General features: G+C 34.7%; 1 protein-coding gene across 1 annotated transcript; it reads left to right on the forward strand.

Annotated features, from left to right (window-relative positions):
* Nucleotides 1-17,377: 17,377 nt before the first annotated feature.
* Nucleotides 17,378-19,307, forward strand: LOC105771619 (phytoene synthase 2, chloroplastic). The gene is made up of 6 exons (XM_012593049.2): nucleotides 17,378-17,702; nucleotides 17,819-17,869; nucleotides 18,002-18,174; nucleotides 18,315-18,550; nucleotides 18,629-18,821; nucleotides 18,904-19,307. The coding sequence occupies exons 1-6, from the start codon at nucleotides 17,378-17,380 to the stop codon at nucleotides 19,066-19,068; spliced, it is 1,143 nt and encodes a 380-aa protein (XP_012448503.1). The 3' UTR covers nucleotides 19,069-19,307.
* Nucleotides 19,308-19,701: the final 394 nt, after the last annotated feature.

Below are 19,701 nucleotides of genomic sequence, written 5' to 3' on the forward strand. Positions count from 1 at the left end.
CAGGGCTAAATAGTAATAACCCAAAACTATAGTACAAAAAACCAAATTAAATTTAATTAACTGAAATAATATAAATTAATAAAATTAACTAAAGCAAATTAACAATCAAAATTAATCCCATTAAGCAGCTAGAAGATCAACTCACTTCAGTGTTCCTAATTAACTTCATAACTCGGGTTTTATCAAGTTAGCTATTAATTAACTAGTTATTACATTTTGGCCTCTAACTGATTAACTAATTGATCAATACACGCTTATCTTTTGACCCCACTTTCTTGATCAAGATAAATTACGATTTACTCAATAGATTTATCTTTCAATCTCGTTTAGCCTAAATTACTTCTTAGGGTTGTCCATCCTAGGTTTTAATCGTACATAATTTAATCCAACAACTAGGACTCAAACCCTTTTTTTTTTTTGAATTATTCCTACATTTGCTCATTAATCTCCCTAAGAAAACTAGCTACTCATGGATCTAGATGCAATTATCCCTAATTTCATATTCAACATGCAAAGTAGAAAATCAAATAGAAAAAGGAAGTAAAGAAATTGATCCGTTTCGATATTGATTTGCGCACAAAAGACAAATTTCCTTTGACAATCGTGAAGACAATCCCGATTTCAATTGAAAACTAAAAAGAAATAAATAAAAACTACTTAATTAAAAGCTTGGATCAAAACCGAATCCAAGTTAAACAAAGAACAAAATTCTGGTTTATACCACAAAAAGGACTAAATTGAAACAAAGAAAAAATTGAAATAAAAACCTAAAACTAAACTAAATGGTTTAATCAGTCAAGCCTCCCTAAGTGAGGCTAACTCCTCTAGTTATAGCCAAGGTTATCTAACCTAATTAAGTTAATTACAACCCTAAAAACTGTTAAATGTTTATTTTGTGGACAAAAATACTCGTGGCTTAATTATTTTTGTTTGTCGCCCGATTTCGCGACACCATGGGACCAATGTCGTGACACTGCCTTTCGAGGCTAAATTCTTTGGCTTCAAAGTCTAATGTTACAAAATCATAACCCGGTGTCGTAATGCTGTCATCGTCCTTCATGTTCTCAGCCCAAAAATAATGTCCTGCACACTCAAGTAGCTTGTTAGTTCATCTGTAGGCCCGTATTGGCCCATTAGGTCATCACATGGCTAAAAATTGCATAAAAAAGCTTATTTTGAGGAAATCAAACATAAACTAAAAAATTAGAAATGTAATAAAAACATATAAAAGAGCTAGAAAACAAGCTTCTTAATTGCCAAAAAGACTTTAATTTGCAACAACGAATTGTGGCAAATCAATAGGGTAGAAATGCTTCACAGCCTTTGTTCAGGTGTTTATTAGCTCGGACTGATGAAGTAATTCGAGTTGAACTGCACAATCTGATGTCATTCACTTCTATTGTCTAACCTTCTAGACTTCGGATTGAAAATGTCTTCATGCGATAGTCCAGGATTATACCATGCTCAATTAACCAATCCATCACCAAAATCACATTGAAGCCACCAAATGGCATGATTAACAAATCAACAGGAAATACTATGTTTTGGATCTCTAACAGACACTATTTAGAAACTTGATTAAAAACCAAGATTTTCCCTAATGGACTCAACACGACCATTGCAACATTAAAAAGTTAGACTTCAAACTCCCCGATTCCACATAACCAGAATTCACATAGGAATGGAAAGAACCAGCATCAATCAAGGCATATAAAAGTACTAAATACAAAATAAATATACTTGCTACGACAACAGTAGCATCGCCTTCCTCACCGATACGAACCATATATGCTCGTGCTGGAGCTCTGACCTCTAGTCTCTGAACTATTGACTCAAACCCTTTTTTGAGCTACCCTTCGATATAAAGCCACCACGAGGGTTTCCTCGACCCCTAACAACAGGAGCGGACCTTTGGGTAGAAACAGGTGAATCAACATCATTCCTTACACAATATCACGCAAAATGGTCTAGTGACCCACATTGAAAACACACACCAGTCTTCTTCCAACACTAGCCCTTGTATCTCTTTCCACACAAATCACGACTCAAAATATCTACATCTCTAATAGGGCCCCTCACACTGCCCACTGACATTGTTAGCTATCGGTCACAACCTCTTTAGACTTAGCACATTTTGAAACTCACCTCCAATGCTCTCCAGATTCTCTAACCCGTATAGGTAATGGATGTGAGCTAGAACTTTTGAATCATTTCCCAAAGGTTCAGGAGGGTTCCATTTTCTTGTTAAGGCACAATGTTTGTTCAACCATTGTGGGCCATTTAGAGAGGTCAGCAAACTTCTTTATCCTGTGCGAGACTAACTAAACTCCTAGCTTGTCATGGAAACCCCACAAGAATCATTTATAGCTTTCTTCTTCCGATGATACCAATTTCAAAGCATATTTATTGAGTCAAAAAAACTCTCGTTCATAGTCACCAATGGACACCATACCCTATTTCAATGTCATGAACTATTGCTTTCAATCCTCCAAATATAATTCATCGATATACTTCTTCTAGAATTCTGATTGAGTAAAAGTCCAATCAACCCTATCTATTGACACATGACGAGTAACATTCAGCCACCATTGATAAATCCCCTCTTTCAATAGGGATACTATGCACGTTACACTCTCGTGTGAGGAGCATTCAAGCTGTTGCAGAACCCGATTCGTTGATTCTAACCAAGCTTCAGTTGATAATGAGTCAACACCTTTCAACCCTTTGAATTCGGTCACTCCATACTTATGTAACTCATTAATCAGAGCTCAATAAGTTACAATGATTGGAGCAACTTGTAGAGTAGCCCCCACTGCCCACCAAAGGACTTACGCTATAAAACATATCAAATTTGTTTTTTCCCATCGATTGATATCAATTCTATGTTTCCGAATGCCGACTAAATCAATGCTAGGTGCCTTGACTCCGATCCCATTCTCACTGCCAACAGAGTTATCATTGCTATAAACATCATTTCTTGATTCACCACACATTTTTAGCTATAAAATAGAAACATTTTATAATCAACATCAAAATCCTGACTCAACTCGAATTAACTTGGCATGTACCTCTAAACTTAATTCTGAACTTGATTTTAGTCCAAGAATCGGCTAAACCAATAGCTCTGACACCATTAACTGTAACACCATCATTTCTTGATTCACCACACATTTTCAGCTATACAATAGAAACATTTTATAATCAACATCCAAATCCCGACTCAACTCGAATCAACTTGGCATATACCTCTAGACTCAATTCTGAACTTCATTTTAGTCCAAGAATTAGCTAAACCAATAGCTCTGACACCATTAAATGTAACACCACATACCCGACTTGGCCGTCGGGTCCGAGCTATAGTGTGCCACATTCGTTGGCGAAGCAACTACAAATAAAATAAATATAATATTGTTCCATTAAACATACAAATATGAGTATCATAAACATGTAATGTAATAATAAATCATTATCATATTTTGTATGATCTTACGGAAGCTCTAATACCAACCCTTGATCGAATCAGGACTAAATTATAAAAGTTTCAAATTACAGGATTAACATCGTGACATGTGGGAGTCTCTCGTCATGACGTGACATGCTGACTTGGCCCTCATCACGATGATGGGGTTCCTCATCGCGCCGTGGCCTGTAGCCCAAATCTCATTACGAAGACATACATTCAACGTCACGACGTCACATACTATTTCTACAATTTCAGTCCACAAAACCTACAATTTTCCAAGTATTACCACAAACACTCCCACACCTAATTGTTACCTATTATAAGAAACAATCCAATACCAATTTAAACATATGAATTACATTAACTAAATTAAGCTAGTACCTTATCAATCATAACTTAAACAACTAATGCATAACATTAAAAAATTATGCATACATACCTATAATAAACCAATCTTTAACATATGAAGCACTCATACCATTTAGAACATATATACCAAAGACTTATAAAAAAAACTATGTCACTTAGCCAAATCTATACCTTAACATACCAACTTCAAAAGATACAAGAACTTAGAATCACAATAAACTTAACTTAACTTAACTTAGGTTCATGCCACCATAATTACAACAGAAAGTATACAAACTTTGTTGAGTTGGGGATCGATGGTTCGATGCTGAGATGTCTACATGAATCCATCGGGAATCTACTTCACCTACGCACGGAAAAAAACAAAATTGTACACTAAGAAAATAGACTTATTGGTAAATCTATGATTCAAGTCAAGGTAAAGAAGCTTATGCAACATGCTTAGATTCAATTCTTAATCTAGTTCCATACAATTCTATATAAGACACTTCCATTTTCACTTTCACTTTCACAAAGGCAAGTATACAACCAATTTCACTTACTAACTCATTAAATTTGCTTACAAGTTTAGCAATTTCTCAACAATTCTATAAACTATTTGATTCATTTTAGTCACTATATATAGTTACAATTATATTCATCATTTTTCATCTTGAGCAATTTTATACATTCATACTTCTCATCTCATACCATATTTTATATCGTTTCTGAGCCTATTGATTTATTAATACGCAATTGACCCCAGGGCTCATTTTCAAGTCATGTTGTATATTGCATTTCCATTTCATATATCATTCCACATATCAATCAAGTAATTCAATCATATATAAATTTATTAAATAACATGGACTTAGAACAGAAACATGGGTCTATCACCCCGGTTTGCCCGGCAACGATGACGCTAAGAAAGTATATACACCACCCCAGATTGTTCGAGAATGATGGTTTTCTCAATCTGAATAAACTGTCACACCGAATTGCCCAACAAAAATGGCTCAATTTACAATCTGCAACCCTTAATTGCCCAGCAATTATGGTTTTGAATCAATAACCTAACCATAAGGCATGCCAATTATATTCGACTAGGTCCAAACAGCTAATAGCGTATTCAATTTTCGATTCGTTATATAAAGTTCAATTTAAAATTTGATCATCACAATTCATCAAAATATCACAATTTCATAACATATATAACATATTTCAAGACATTTTCATGCCAATTCTCATATATAAAATAAATTATACAATATATACTTTATTCAATTTAGTCTATAGTTTGATATTCAACTTACATTATAGAAACTCACCTCAACTGGCTATTACCAATTCACCTCGTTACCATGTAATGCAATATATCATGGATATGATATAAATAATTAAGTTCTAAATCCTATAAATACAAATAAGAATTCCGAGCTGCTCGTTGATGAATTTGGATTTTCCTTTTCCTCTCGATGAATTCGGGTCGACATCAACTACGGATTAACATAAAACATGTAGCACTATCAATTATCAACTAATTCACAATAAATTATCAATTCATACAATTTTTTCAATTTATTCAATTTAGTTTCTAAAACCCAGACTAACATAACTCTCAATTTAAAGCTTTGAATTGAATTTCAATTTCACTATTACTTATTAGGGACCTCCTATTTATTATTTCTACAGTCAATTTTACATTTTATTTAGTTTGGTCCCTAATGTACGAAAGTATCAGTTAGCTTTATAATTTAAAACCTAAAACATTCAATTTCCAATAATGACATCTTTCAAAACTTTAACAATTCTACAAATTGGTAATGGGCTAGCTAAATCAGTCTCTCATGACCTTAAAAACATAAAAATTACAAGAAAAAAACTTAATTGCACTAACCAATTTGTTGATTAAAAGCTTGGAGGTGTGATAATGAAGGTTTCTCCTTTTTTTTCTTTCTTTGGTCAGATAGGGAAGATGCATTTCTCTCTCCATTCACATAAAATTTCCTTTTATACTTAGTTTTAAGATTAATTAGGTTAATTAATCATGGTTTATGTTTAATAAATTAAGATTTTTTTAATTAATTACTTTTCAACACTATCATCCACTACTGTTTGATTTGACATGGTCTAATTGTTATTTTGGACCTTTGGTTAATTGCAATTTAAGTCCTCAAGCCATCTACTAAATTAACTCTCCAAATTTCAATTCACCTATATAATAACTCCGTAAATATTTTTATTTAATATTTGCAGTCTCGGTTTGTGAAATTGGGGTCCCACAATCGTAATTTCTAATACCACTGGAAATCAGGTCGTTACAACATTGGGAGAACAAATTTATTCCAAAGGGATTAAGGATATCCTATGAGGGTAACACACTTATGAAAAGGCCATTGTACGAGCGCTATAACACTCCAAACCTGACCGAGTAGATTTGATCCAAATCTAGCGAGCTACATTAGCCATTGAAGTGACTCTCCATTAACTCCCAACCTAACCTACAACACACCACTTTCTTGGGAGAATCATGCATTAAATAAAAACACTAAAACAAAATTATTTGCAAACATAAAATGTAAACATGCGAGCTTACAAAACATTAAAGGAAAAGTTCGCATGTCAAACAATAGAAAGACTTAAGAGTTTGCATACTTCAAATAACATAAGCTCACTTAGCAGCATTCAACATGATACATCAAGGATCTCGATTAGAAGTTATGGAAATTGGTATGCCACTTAATCATACTATCTCAGCTACATAAAGTTCTACTAGCCTTTGTAAAGAGTAGCTCATGCGAATAGCTAAAAAGTGTGGACTCTTGGTGAGGGGATCTACAATCACCCAAATAACATATTTTTTGGTCATAATCAATGACAATTCTGACACAAAATCCATGGTGATCCTAACCCACTTCCATTCTGGGATCTTAAGTGGCTAAAGCAGTCTTGAAGGATACTAGTGCTCTGCTTTCACTTTCTAACAAGTTAAGCATTTTGCCACAAACTCTGTAACAACTCAGTTCAATCCAGGCTACCAAAATAGTTCGTGGAGGTCACGATACATCTTGTTATTGCCTGGATGCATTGCGTAAGGACTATTGTGGGCTTCACTAAGGATCATCTACTGAAGCTCTTCATCATTAGGTACATGAAGTATTCCATGAAAACAGAGTACTCCATCATTTAGTGCGAAGTCACCTTGCACTCCTAGTTCAATTTGGTGAACTTCACCAACTCTTTATCTGAAGCTTCCTTCTCCTTAATTTGTTGTGACAAAGTTGGCCTCACTTGAAATTCCATGAGCAATCCCCCATCACTTGTCACATTTAGCTGCACGAATAGATCTCGCAACTCATTCACAGACTTCCTACTTAGAGCATCAACTACCACGTTTGCTTTGCCAGGGTGATACTCTATCACACATTTGTAATCCTTTAGTAACTCTATCCACCTTCTTTAACGCAAATTTAGCTCCTTTTGTGTGAGCAGATACTTGAGACTTTTGTGGTCTATGTAGATGGTACAACTTTCTCCATACAAGTAGTGTCGCCAAATCTTAAGTACGAACACTACTGTTGCTAGCTTCAAGTTGTGGGTTGGGTAGTTACGTTCATGAACCTTCAGCTGCCTTGAAGCATAAGCTACCACCTTCCCTTCCTGCATCAGCACACATCCAAACCCTGTATCAGGGGCATTACTTTAAACCACGAACTCCTTCCCTAGTTCTGGCTGGATCAACACAAGTGTTTTAGCAAGGATTTCTTTAAGTTTGTCAAAGCTTCACTACCTTTCCTCAATCCAGGTGAACTCCTTTTTCTTCTGAAGCAACTTTGTTAAGGGTGCTGCAATAGTGGCAAACCCCTCCACAAACCTACGATAGTAACTTGCAAGCCCTGAAAAGTGTCACACTTCAGTTACACTCCTAGATGATCTTTACTTTACAATGGCTTCGATCTTATTTGGGTCCATGCAAACTCCTTCAGCTGAAACGATGTACCCCAAAAATGCCATTTCTTTTAGCCAAAACTCACACTTGGTGTACTATACGATCAATTACTTCTCTTACAGAATCTACAACACATTTCGCAGAGGGGTGTCGTGCTCTTCTGCAGTTTGTGAATACACCAAGATGTAATCAATAAACACCATCACACAATGATCTAGGTATTCATGAAACACTTGATTCATCAGGTCCATAAAAGTAGCAAGTGCAGTTGTCAACCCATATGGCATCACCAAAAAACTCATAATGCCTATAACTCATTCAGAATATTGTCTTCAAAACATTTGACTCATTCACCTTGAGTTGGTAATAACTAGATCGTAAATTGATCATTGAAAACACTGTGGCACCTTGTAGCTAATCAAACAAATCATCGGTTCTTGGCAATAAGTACTTGTTTTTAATAGATAACTTATTTAACTATCTGTAGTCGATGCACATCCTCCTGCTACCATCTTTTTTCTTCACAAATAGTGCTGGTGAACCGCAAAGCGATATGCTTGGTCGAATGAAACCTTTATCAAGTAGCTCCTGAAGCTGTATCTTCAACTCCTTAAACTTTTTGGGTGCCATGCGATATGACATAAACGAAATAAGTGTACTACCGAGATACAACTTAATGGCAAACTACACTTCGTAGTTTAGAGGTAACCCAGACAACTCATCAGGAAACACATTAGAAAAATCTTGCACAATTCGCATTTCGTGAACCTATTTCTCCATATCCTACGAACCCATCACAAAAGAGAGATAGGCTTCGCAGCCTTTACCTAACATCTTCTCTTCCCTTAACGTTGAGACTAAATTAGACATAATCTAAGCTTGCTCACCAACCACAATAACTTCCTTGCCTTCACTGCTTCGCAAAGTATCTATTTTTATTTCAAAATCAATCCTGGCCTTGTGCTCAGTTAGCCAGTCCATTCCCAAAATCACATCGGACTCATAGAATGACAATTCCATCAAATTCCCATAGAAAATGTGACCTTGAATCATCAGTGGACATCGAAAGTACACTTTATTTACCAACACACTATCCTCAAATAAACTAGTAATAGTCACAATTTTATCTATGGTTTCTATTGGAATTCCTAGTTCACTAGCTAGTTCGCTCAAAATATACGAGTGAGTGGAACCAGAGTCAATTAGGGAAAATAAAGGAATAGTTCACAAAGTAAAGGTACCTATATGACATCAGTGGCACCTTTCTCATGAGGTTCCCTTACAGCATAAATTCGTTCCAGACCTACTGACTCTTCTTCTTGGGTTACAATAGTTTGAGCTAGAGTCCGTTACACAATTGGCCTTGCTTTGCAACATCTGCCTTTTCCTTGACCCTGAGCACTAGCTTGCACTTGAGTAGAGATCATAGGTTGAACTCGTGAACCCCCCCGACATTTGAGACAATCTTTAATCAAGTGATCCTTAGATCACACTTGAAACAACCTCCAATCAACTTACGACACATACCAGGATGCATCTTCTCACAGTGCTCACAGAATGGCTAGCTCGCATACATGTACGAACCTTTCTTTTCATCTTGGGTGTTGTTCTTCTTACGCGAACGTTCTGCCCTTAAGCTTTATTTAATGTTCCTACCTAAGTTTCGCGATTTGCGGTCCCTTTTGGATATTCGCCCAAACACTTGCTTTCCAACTCCAACTTCCATTTGTAGAACCTTAATCTCCTCAATAGTTTTGGCCTTGTCCACCAACTCATCGAAGTTCACATTATCACGAGTCACTGGTAAAGTTGGATATCTCGATGTAGTTTGAAACAAAATCACTAACAACAATCTTTCTCATGCAAAACCATCTTTGATGCGTACTGGCTTAATCACACAAATTCTGCCTCGTACTCAGCCATTGATAATTCAACTTGCACAAGGTTGATGAACTCATGCTTGTGAGCCTCTTTATATTGCTCACCCATAAACTTCTTTTTGACAGTCCTTAAAAAGAACTCTTATGTCAATCTCTCTGTGGTAATTCCTTACTTCACGGTTTTCCACCAATGATGTGCTTTGTCGGTGAGTAAAGATACAATACATCCTAACTTTTCTTGGTTAGAACATGCCATGTACTAAAGGATTTTCTTTACACCCTCAAGCTAATATTTAGCTTTTTTAGGTTCAGCTCATTGAATACCACTGAATTCTCTACAACCTAGAGATCGTAGACGCTCCAGTGGAAAACCATAGTTTGCAGGTGCAAGGTTGACACTAGCAACTTGCTTAAAATCCCCAATCATTGCCTGAACCAAAGGCTCCATATTTTCTTCCAAGATGTTCGCCCAGTGGGGTCGCTCGTGCCTAGCGAAGTCCAGTTACCTTCTAAGGGGTCAGCATTTTCATTCACACGGTTCGCATTCACTCTATAGGGATGCATTCTTGCTTTCTCTAAACGTACACGAGATTCTGACTTAAGCAAGACTTCAAACACGCGTAACTGGGTATCCAGATTTACAGATAGACTTGTGAACACAATTAGCCAAACACAACTTATACGCGAGCACAATTTGCAAAACTCAACTTACTTACTGGATTGGCAAATAGTAGAGGGATGATTCAAGGCGTAATCCTGCAAAAGATATAGCTGAACCAAGGGCGATATTGTTCCCAGTCCTACCCTAAACAAGTAATTTTACCCACATAACACTTTAAAATCTTGGCGAACTTACCTTATCAATTCTGGTAGACTCGCTTCACAAATTCTAGCGAATATACCTCACCACCTTGGCAAGCTTACTTGTCAAATGGTCAGTCCGGCGAACCGAGCTCTGATACTAACCAATGTAACACCTCAAAATCAACCGAGTAGGTTTGACCTGAATCTAGCTAGTTATATTAGCCACCGAAGAAACTCTCTGTTAAATCCCAACCTAACCTCTAACATACATCTTGCTTGTAACAATAACGCATTAAATAAAAACACTATAGCGAAATTATTTGCATACATAAAATGTAAACATGCGAGCTTACAAAACATTAAAAAAAGGTTTGCATGTCAAAAAATAGAACAAGAGTTCTCATACTTCAAATAACATAAGCTCATTTAGAAGAATTCAACATGAGTTTGCACACTCAAAGAGTTCACACAACAGTATAGGTTCGCAAATAGCAACTTAGACTAGGTTTGCTCATACAAGCTCACAATACATATTAAATTATTCATTCACTTGAAATTTAAGTTCACATTACAACAATTGGCATGCTAACAGGCTTCGCAAGCGTTTCTTACTCTAATAGGGTTCGTATGCAAGCATGGTTTTCGCTAAGTTGGGGGTACGCATGTAATTTTTGGGATCAGAAACATACAGGGATCATAGAAAATGATACTTAGTACTAAATCTGACTCGTAAATTCTAATAGTAGATCAACGTAACACTCATGCATGAAAAACATCGATTTTATTCATAACAAAAGATAATCAAATATTCTAAGTTATAGATCGCAAAACATAATAACTAAAACTTTAAAGGAACTGTTTGGATAATTGGATCAAAACATCATAAGACTAAAGCCTTCATAAAAAAATTTTAAACCCCATCGCCTATATTCCCAGGTTCGCCAATATCTAGTCAGGAATGATCCTCACCAAACCATCAACCTCACTAGTATTATCTGTGACCTCCTTACCTACGAAGTAAGAGAAGAATGGGTGAGTTCATTGCGAACTAAGTGAATAATTTGGAATCAACAAGGTATGCTTTTAGAATAGTGCTTTACAAACAGAAAAAATACTTAGTCTTAAAATCGTTTTCGCCTACTAGGTTCGCGGGTGAGGTTGCGAGACCCAGTTTGCAGATCTTGTCAAAAACATAAGTTAGTAAAATAGTTTCAGGGCCTTATCTCTCGACATATCCCAATGCCTCAACGCCCATAATCACAAAAACAGATATGTGAGTACTCATAATCCTTTGGTATACCTATATATGTAAGAGTATGCCCAAAGATCAATCATGAGATGGTTGTAATAACATACTTGATTTATCATGTTTATTAATATAATGCGTTACCATTATTAGTTCAGTTTCTTTTCTGTGTGTATAAATAAACTGTTTTATAATAAAATCTTGAGAATAATATGATTATTCTTAAAAGGTCCTTAGTCAAGTATTATTGTTGGCTAGGACAACAATAATGCATTAAGGCTAACATGTAGTTGATTGATGATAAAGAGTTGTCATTGATATGGAGTGTTAAAATCAATGCATGAATATGTGTGTTAGAGAACAACATATTGGACTGACCTGCTATGAGTATGTTTCTTGCATTATTATGTAATTGTCACAACATTACTCATAGTGATTAATATGTATATGATCCTCAGACTTGATACCATCATTATTCCAACATCGTGAGTTGTATATTTTGATACAGTCAAACCTACACCGTAACTAGTTGTTCTATAAAGGCTGATGTTGAATATACCACAATCTATATAGAGGGATATGGTTGATCAATATAGGATAAGTCCCTCCTACATAATGGGAGTAATATCTTAGACCACTTGATTGAGTGAGACTAGAAATGCATGGTCATGCTCAAATAAGTTTATATGAGATGTCATACTTATTTGTATATCATAGTCTACTCAAGATATCAAGGAACATTGGATGGACTATGCAAGTGTGACTATTCCATGACTTGTGTCCAGTCCAGAGATAAAAAGACTTAAGGATTAATGCATGAAAGGTTAATTACAAAAAGGTTATGTCGAATCATGACTTCTTGTAACTTAGGTAGCAATGATGCATTGCTAGATGTCACTCATTGTTTGTAACATTAGAATCGTTCCAGTATTACTGCTAATGTTACAAGAACCTACAGGGTCACACCCTATGGTTGAAATGAACGGAATAAAACATAGCTAGTATTGTGTTTGGTTGTCACGGGAATTAAATTAATTATAAAATTAATTTAATTGGGCAATCAAATATCAAACATATTATATGTACAAGGATGTTGTACACATAATGAGAACACAGTTCTATTAATATATGAATTTGATTTGTATATAAATTTAAATAAATATAGTTTACCGAAATCTTTGTTATAATTAATGTAGTTATAATTTTCGGTTAAAAAAACATTATTATATTTATGTATTTTAATTATGATTATTATGTTCGGATAAAATTTTTATGAATTATGATTCATTGTATATCTCAATTATAAAAGGGTGAAAAAAAATATATATACCAATATAAAAAACCTTAAAAATTATGTTTTTTGCTTGTGAGGTCTAGCAGCCGTCAAGCAAAGTATTCTCCAAAACAGTTTTGGAGAATTTTCTTCCGTTCATTGTCAAACTGGGTGAATTACGTAGAGGTCGGAATCTTAAAAGGTTGCGGCTTGGTTCGATAGTAGATCAGAGATCTCATTGCCGAGGCGTCACTGTGTACTCAGATTGAAATTACGGTAATTTTGAAACCATTATTACACCCCAATTCGTTCCTCGTACATGGATCCATGGGTTGGATCGCCGAAATTATTTTTTTATTATTAATTTTCGCTGCGCCATGGGGGTACCGACTTTCTAACAATATATCAAACATGACTCGAAAAGGAGCACACACATAGACTTATCACAGAGAGCTCGTACAAAATCTCGTAAGAACATAATAAAACCATACTATAAAACATAGATAAAAACATCGGCTTATTTAGAAGCTCACATAAAACATATTTTTCAAACATGTTTTGAAAATAGAGTCTCAAAACTTGAAAATAGGGTTCTGTTAGAAACTTACTTTTGGATCTTAGTTTAAAAACAAAGTTCTTGAAAACCATCACTGTTCGCACACAAGATACGAACCTTAAACAGTCACACTAAAAATCATGATAGTGAACATACTTATGACAATCTAGATCACTCACCAAAAACTGAGAAATTAAACAAGCTTGGCTTTGCCTTTATCATTGCTGGTGGATGGTCCGGTTGGTTCGCAATATAAACAAACACACAAATTATTGAAACAAATCATTTTTACAAAACTCACATACACAAGCGAACCTAGCTTTCTAGACAATCACCTAATAAGACAGAGACTTACCTTGGGTGCTATTAACTTGACTTAGAATAGAGACTTAACGGTAGAATATTCAATGAGAGAATTCTCATGAACTAAGGGTCGTATTTATAGACCAAAGTGTCTTACAAAGCTTAGGATACCTTACTTGACTTAGGAAAGGTGTTACTTTCACATAAAGTATTCCTAGATACACCATATCATTATTTCCTAATTAAAGTCTGACTCAATCTTTGACTAACGAACCCCAGTTCGCCAAACAGACTAACAAAACCCCAGGTCGCAACTCAACTAGCGAACCCTCAGTTCACAACTTACTTAGCAAACTCTAGCTCGCCAAACATACAAGGGAACACACTTACAATAAATCCTAGCGAACCCTTTATCACATCCTTTGGTACATATTATTATGTTAAAACAATGGTGAATTCTTTGCTGATACACTTTTGGCGAACTCCCCCTTTGGCGAACTCCCCTTTTGGCGAACTCCTCAGTTCGCTAGAGTACTAGTGAACCTTTACTTGTAGAGCCAAAACTTCCAAGCTCGATCTCAAGATGTGACAAGAACTTATTAAGTTAATTTCATAATGGTATGTCATTAGGGAGAGCTTAGTCTTAATAATATACTGGAATGACTTCGTGACTAAATGAGTTTACAATTAATAAGGGAAAAGTTGGAACTTAGTTATTTGAGCCCTAATCACATATATCTAATTGGTCCCTCCATTAGCTCGTTGAAACCAAAAATCAATTGCATGTTGAATCAAATAAACATAAATGGATAGAAATGATAAAGTTAGGGAAATGAGAAACATTTAGAAATGAAAGTGATTTTCTCACTAAATATGGAAATGACCTGAGAATTAACTTATGATTAATTAATTAATTAATTAATTAATTATGAAATTAAATCAATTGGTCATAATGAATCCATTGAATGTAGAAAAATTAAATATATTTTCTCATAGATTCTTTTACAAAAAGTTGTCATGATTTTAACGGAATCGAGATTAGGTTGAGAAATTTATTTAATTGGGAAATTAATTAATTAATTTAATTTAATTTATGATGTTTATTTTGGAAAGTAGAAAAACATTTATTTGATTGGATTGGATTATAAAGCATCAGATTAAAAGTTAAGGAAGCACTTATAATTGAACCCAATACAAGAGAGACCCGAATCTCCATCATAATACATATGAGGGGAAGCACACTTTATTAGCCCCTCTCACTCCTAGTTCAACTAGGAAGTTGTTTTTCTTTTAAATAAACTTCTACTTATTCAACAAGAGTTCCACTTCTTCTCCTTATGAATATATGACATCGGCAGGACTAAAAACATAATAAGTTTTACACAACTTTGAGATAATGTTATTCTGCTCGAAAATAGTGGGAATTTATTTCTAAGTATAAATTATATTTTCCTGAATAATAATTTTATCATTTTCTATTAAAGAGATATTTGTTTTCACGTCGAAACTAAAGAAAATATTTTTTGTTCTATGTTCAATTTGAATTCATTCGAGCCCATACTCAAAGTAGTTTGTCGTACAAGAATAACGGATAAGGCAGCTCGGTTGAAAATCGAGAACGCCAAGGATTCGTCTAGCCAAAAACATAAGTGCAAGTTCGATAAAGGGCTTATTGGTGTAAGTATCACAAACCAGCTCTATTGTCAAAATTTTAATTTTTCGCTGTGCAAGAAAATCGTTTTTGATTCGAAATTTTTTCTACAAGTAACTATGGCCAAAGTTCTCTAGATGCTAGTAAGAGAATTAAAGTTGGCATCTAAATTAAATTTTAAGCCTAATGTAGTTTCCATGGTAAGATGTAAGCCTAGTGAAGTTAGCACCTTAGATGAGTTTTAAATTTAGTTTTATCGATACCAAATAGGTTAAGCCCGACAAAGTGACAAGGCTAATGTAGTTGGTGAAATGTTTTTTTTTTTTTGCAGTTTAAACATAGAAAGAGTAATAGATCTCAACAATGAAAGGATTTGTATTACTCATATTCATGGAATTAAGGAAAGAAACAGAAAAAATAAGAGAAAAATAGGAGAGAATTTGGAGATGAGAAAGCAAAAATCACATCGCAGAATAAAACATATCCAAAACAAAAATTTGTTCGTGCATCAAGCAGTGCAACTGGTTGCAAGATCAAAGTAGTGGTTGAATCCATTAGGTGGAGTGGAGTAACTTGTTGGTCAGGTGTGACTAACACTTTCGGAGAAGGGAAACATGAAATACAAGATGGATTCGAGCAACTTTTAGTAGGTCCAACTTTTATGCAACTGTATCGACACATCTGAGCACCTTGAAAGGACCAAAGAAGGAACCTGTAGCATAATTATTGGTTTATTTTCATTCTAGAATCCGATTATAGCCGCGGTAGTTGGTGGTGGTAGGGCGGCCGCTAGTGTTATGCTGGTAGGTGGGCTCTTTGGAAAGGATGGGGTCATGATCATGGTTCATCGTCGCCATCATTGGACTCCTTCTTCTTAAAGAACATACAAATGTTGATGATGTCACCATTGAAATCTTCATGTTACAATTAAACAAAAAAATGTTTTGGACTAATTATAGAGAGATCTCTAGGTTTACTCAAAAGTAAAATATATATATTTGCCATGTCAACAATCCGTCAATGGATTAACATAATTTTTAACAGCATTGACCAATTTGAGTCATTATTTTAATCGAGTGATTAAATTGACAAAAAATTATAAAATGACCAAAATAGAAACAATACTATTTTAAGATGATATGCAATACATACCAATAAAATAATTTAAGTTTCCCATTTTCAGTTGAAAATTCAATTTAAACTCTAAAATCCTAAATTCTAAATTAAACTAAAAATAAAAATAAGTTATCTACCCATTAAAAATACTAAAAAATTTACTCAAAATTTGTGGGTATTACATTTTTTAAAGTTTAATAACTACACTAAATGACTATATTACATATCATGCAAGTTCTTTAAAGGTGAATATACTTGAGAAGTCCCTCTATTATAGGGACTTGATCGAATTAATTTATTTGTTATTAAATATATCTATTTATTTCCTGCACTATTAAAAAAATCTAATAAGGCAAAACTAAAAGTTAACATTTACTTTTAAAAATATCATTTGTTAATACTTTTAAGTTTTTATCATTCCTTAAATAAAGTAGAATTGAATTACAATAAATGTTTTTTATTAAAATTTGAATTTATTTAAAATTTTAAAATAGTATAGTGGCTAATTTGATGTGATACGTATAATACCGCAAGCTACTCCCATTTACTTTTAACAGTTTTTTATGTGTCCCCTTGTAATCACATTTTTTTATCGACAGATTAATAATTTAAGAAAACAAAAACAAAAACAATGGACAAACATCCAATCAGTTGGATCTTGAAATAAAAGATTCGGGCCAACAGCATAATATATTGGATTATTCAATTCAGCAATACAACTCCCCAATATTTAATTTCTCTTCTCCGGTTGTCTGATCAGCCTTTGAGATACTTGCTAGGATTCCCAGATGTGTATAACATTATCTCTTTCATCTAAACCTTGCATCGGAGTCTGCAATGGAAGCTTACAGTCGCCGAAATCCATGGTCACAACGGCACGAACTGAAGTGATCACTGCTCCAAAGAGACCAAACACCTTCCCCGGATTGACAAAGCAAGGCATTTCTGACATCGATTTACGAGTCCAAGAAGTTGTCCGAAGGCAATCTTGGACTAACAGCTTAGTTGGCGAAGTCAACTGTAGAAAACCGCGGTTCGAACCTATGTTCATCGATGACGCTTATGACAAGTGTAGGAACATTTGTGCGGAATATGCAAAGACTTTCTATCTAGGTCTGGCCTCATTTCTATACTGTCTTACAAGTCAAATCCCAACCGATCAGTTTTGCTTTTTTAATGGGAAATTCTTTTGAATATGTTTATTTGCAATTGTTTCCAACATGATGCAGGCACCTTGTTGATGACAAAGGAGCGACAGAAGGCCATATGGGCAATTTATGGTAAGAATGAAACTCTGTAGATTATTTAGTGAGCTCAAGTCCGATATATAACCAGAGTACAGGGTTGATCATCTTTAGTTCCAAATTGTTTGGCCTTAATTTGAGGGAACAACTGAACTATGTTTGCTGCAGTTTGGTGCAGGAGGACTGATGAACTGGTCGACGGCCTGAATGCGGAGTACATGAGTCCGGCAGTACTCGAAAGGTGGGAAGAGAGACTGCAAGACATCTTCGAGGGACGCCCCTATGACATGCTCGATGCTGCACTATCCGACACTGTTTGCAACTTTCCCTTGGACACTAAGGTATAATTAGAGTGTAGAGAGTTATAAACGCGATCCAGTTACGGTTGCAGAATGAATCCCATATGGTTATGAAATACTACAACTTGAAGCATACAACAATGGAAAAGAAATCAATCTAATTATGGAGTTTTATCATGCAGCCTTTCAGGGACATGATTGAGGGCATGAGAATGGATACAAGAAAATCTCGGTATGAGAGTTTCCAAGAGCTTTACCTTTACTGCTATTATGTAGCAGGCACTGTTGGCTTAATGAGTGTTCCAGTAATGGGAATCGCACCAGAATCCTCTGCTTCGGCTTATACTATATATAACGCAGCACTCTACTTGGGCATTGGAAATCAGTTAACAAACATTCTTCGAGATGTAGGGGAAGAGTAAGTCTTTTTGTCTTGGTGGTCAATTCTTTTGTCTTGTTCAAATCCCAAACTTATCCGGATGTCTTTGTTTTTTAGTGCTTTGAGGGGAAGAGTTTATCTTCCACAAGATGAGCTTGCACAGTTCGGGTTAACCGACAAGGATGTCTTCTCCAGAAAGGTAACCGATGCCTGGAGAGATTTCATGAAAGAGCAAATTATTAGGGCAAGATCCTTTTTCAATCTAGCTGAGGAAGGAGCTTCCCAACTTGACAAGGACAGCCGCTGGCCGGTGAACTTGACACATCCATTCTTTTGCTCCAATGTATTTGACAATGTTTAGATGAATTCTAACATTGTGAACTTTTTTGCAGGTTTGGTCGTCCTTGATGTTGTATCGCAAGATTTTGGATGCAATTGAGGATAACGATTATGATAACTTGACCAAACGAGCCTATGTTGGAAGGACTAAGAAACTTCTCACATTACCCTTAGCATACACTAGAGCTTTGTCCAAACCTAGTTTGTACCTTCGTTAGAAAATAAAAAAGTTTTTTTTTTTTGGTGGATATATTAGATATCGTTAAATATGATATTAAAGAAAATAAATATGATATAAAAAAGAGAGAACTAATTGAAACTTAATTGTAACCTATAATGATTTAAAACAGGAAATAATATGTTTTATTTACTTGTTAAATAAATTGGGAGGCGAATAGAGTTTCTTTGTAAACTTAAACTATTATCCCTATAATATAATGCATTTATCATTGGACCACGAAGTTGTTAAAACAAATTATTCCATATTCTGTCTATATATATGGCAAAAGAGAAACATATATTTATTTAAAACAATCTCTAACTTTTGGAAAAGAATAAATTTCAGCTTAAAATCAAAATCTCTAATCTTAAAATGTAAAATAATTAGAGGAGAGATCCACTTATATCACTTGTAAAACTAATACTCTTTCGTATATTTCTTTTGTACAATTAACGTTTTGATGATTAAACTATAGAATTTATTGGTATAATTGTAGTTGTTATATATGGAAATTTTGAACCAATCTAATATCTCTATCATATTAGACGATTGAAAGCTTTTTACATAATATAAATAATATGAAAATTATAATTTATGTAAAATTTGACATGTGTGAATTATATGTATCCAA

Source organism: Gossypium raimondii, chromosome 6, assembly GCF_025698545.1.
Source record: "Gossypium raimondii isolate GPD5lz chromosome 6, ASM2569854v1, whole genome shotgun sequence".
Taxonomy (NCBI): domain Eukaryota; kingdom Viridiplantae; phylum Streptophyta; class Magnoliopsida; order Malvales; family Malvaceae; genus Gossypium; species Gossypium raimondii.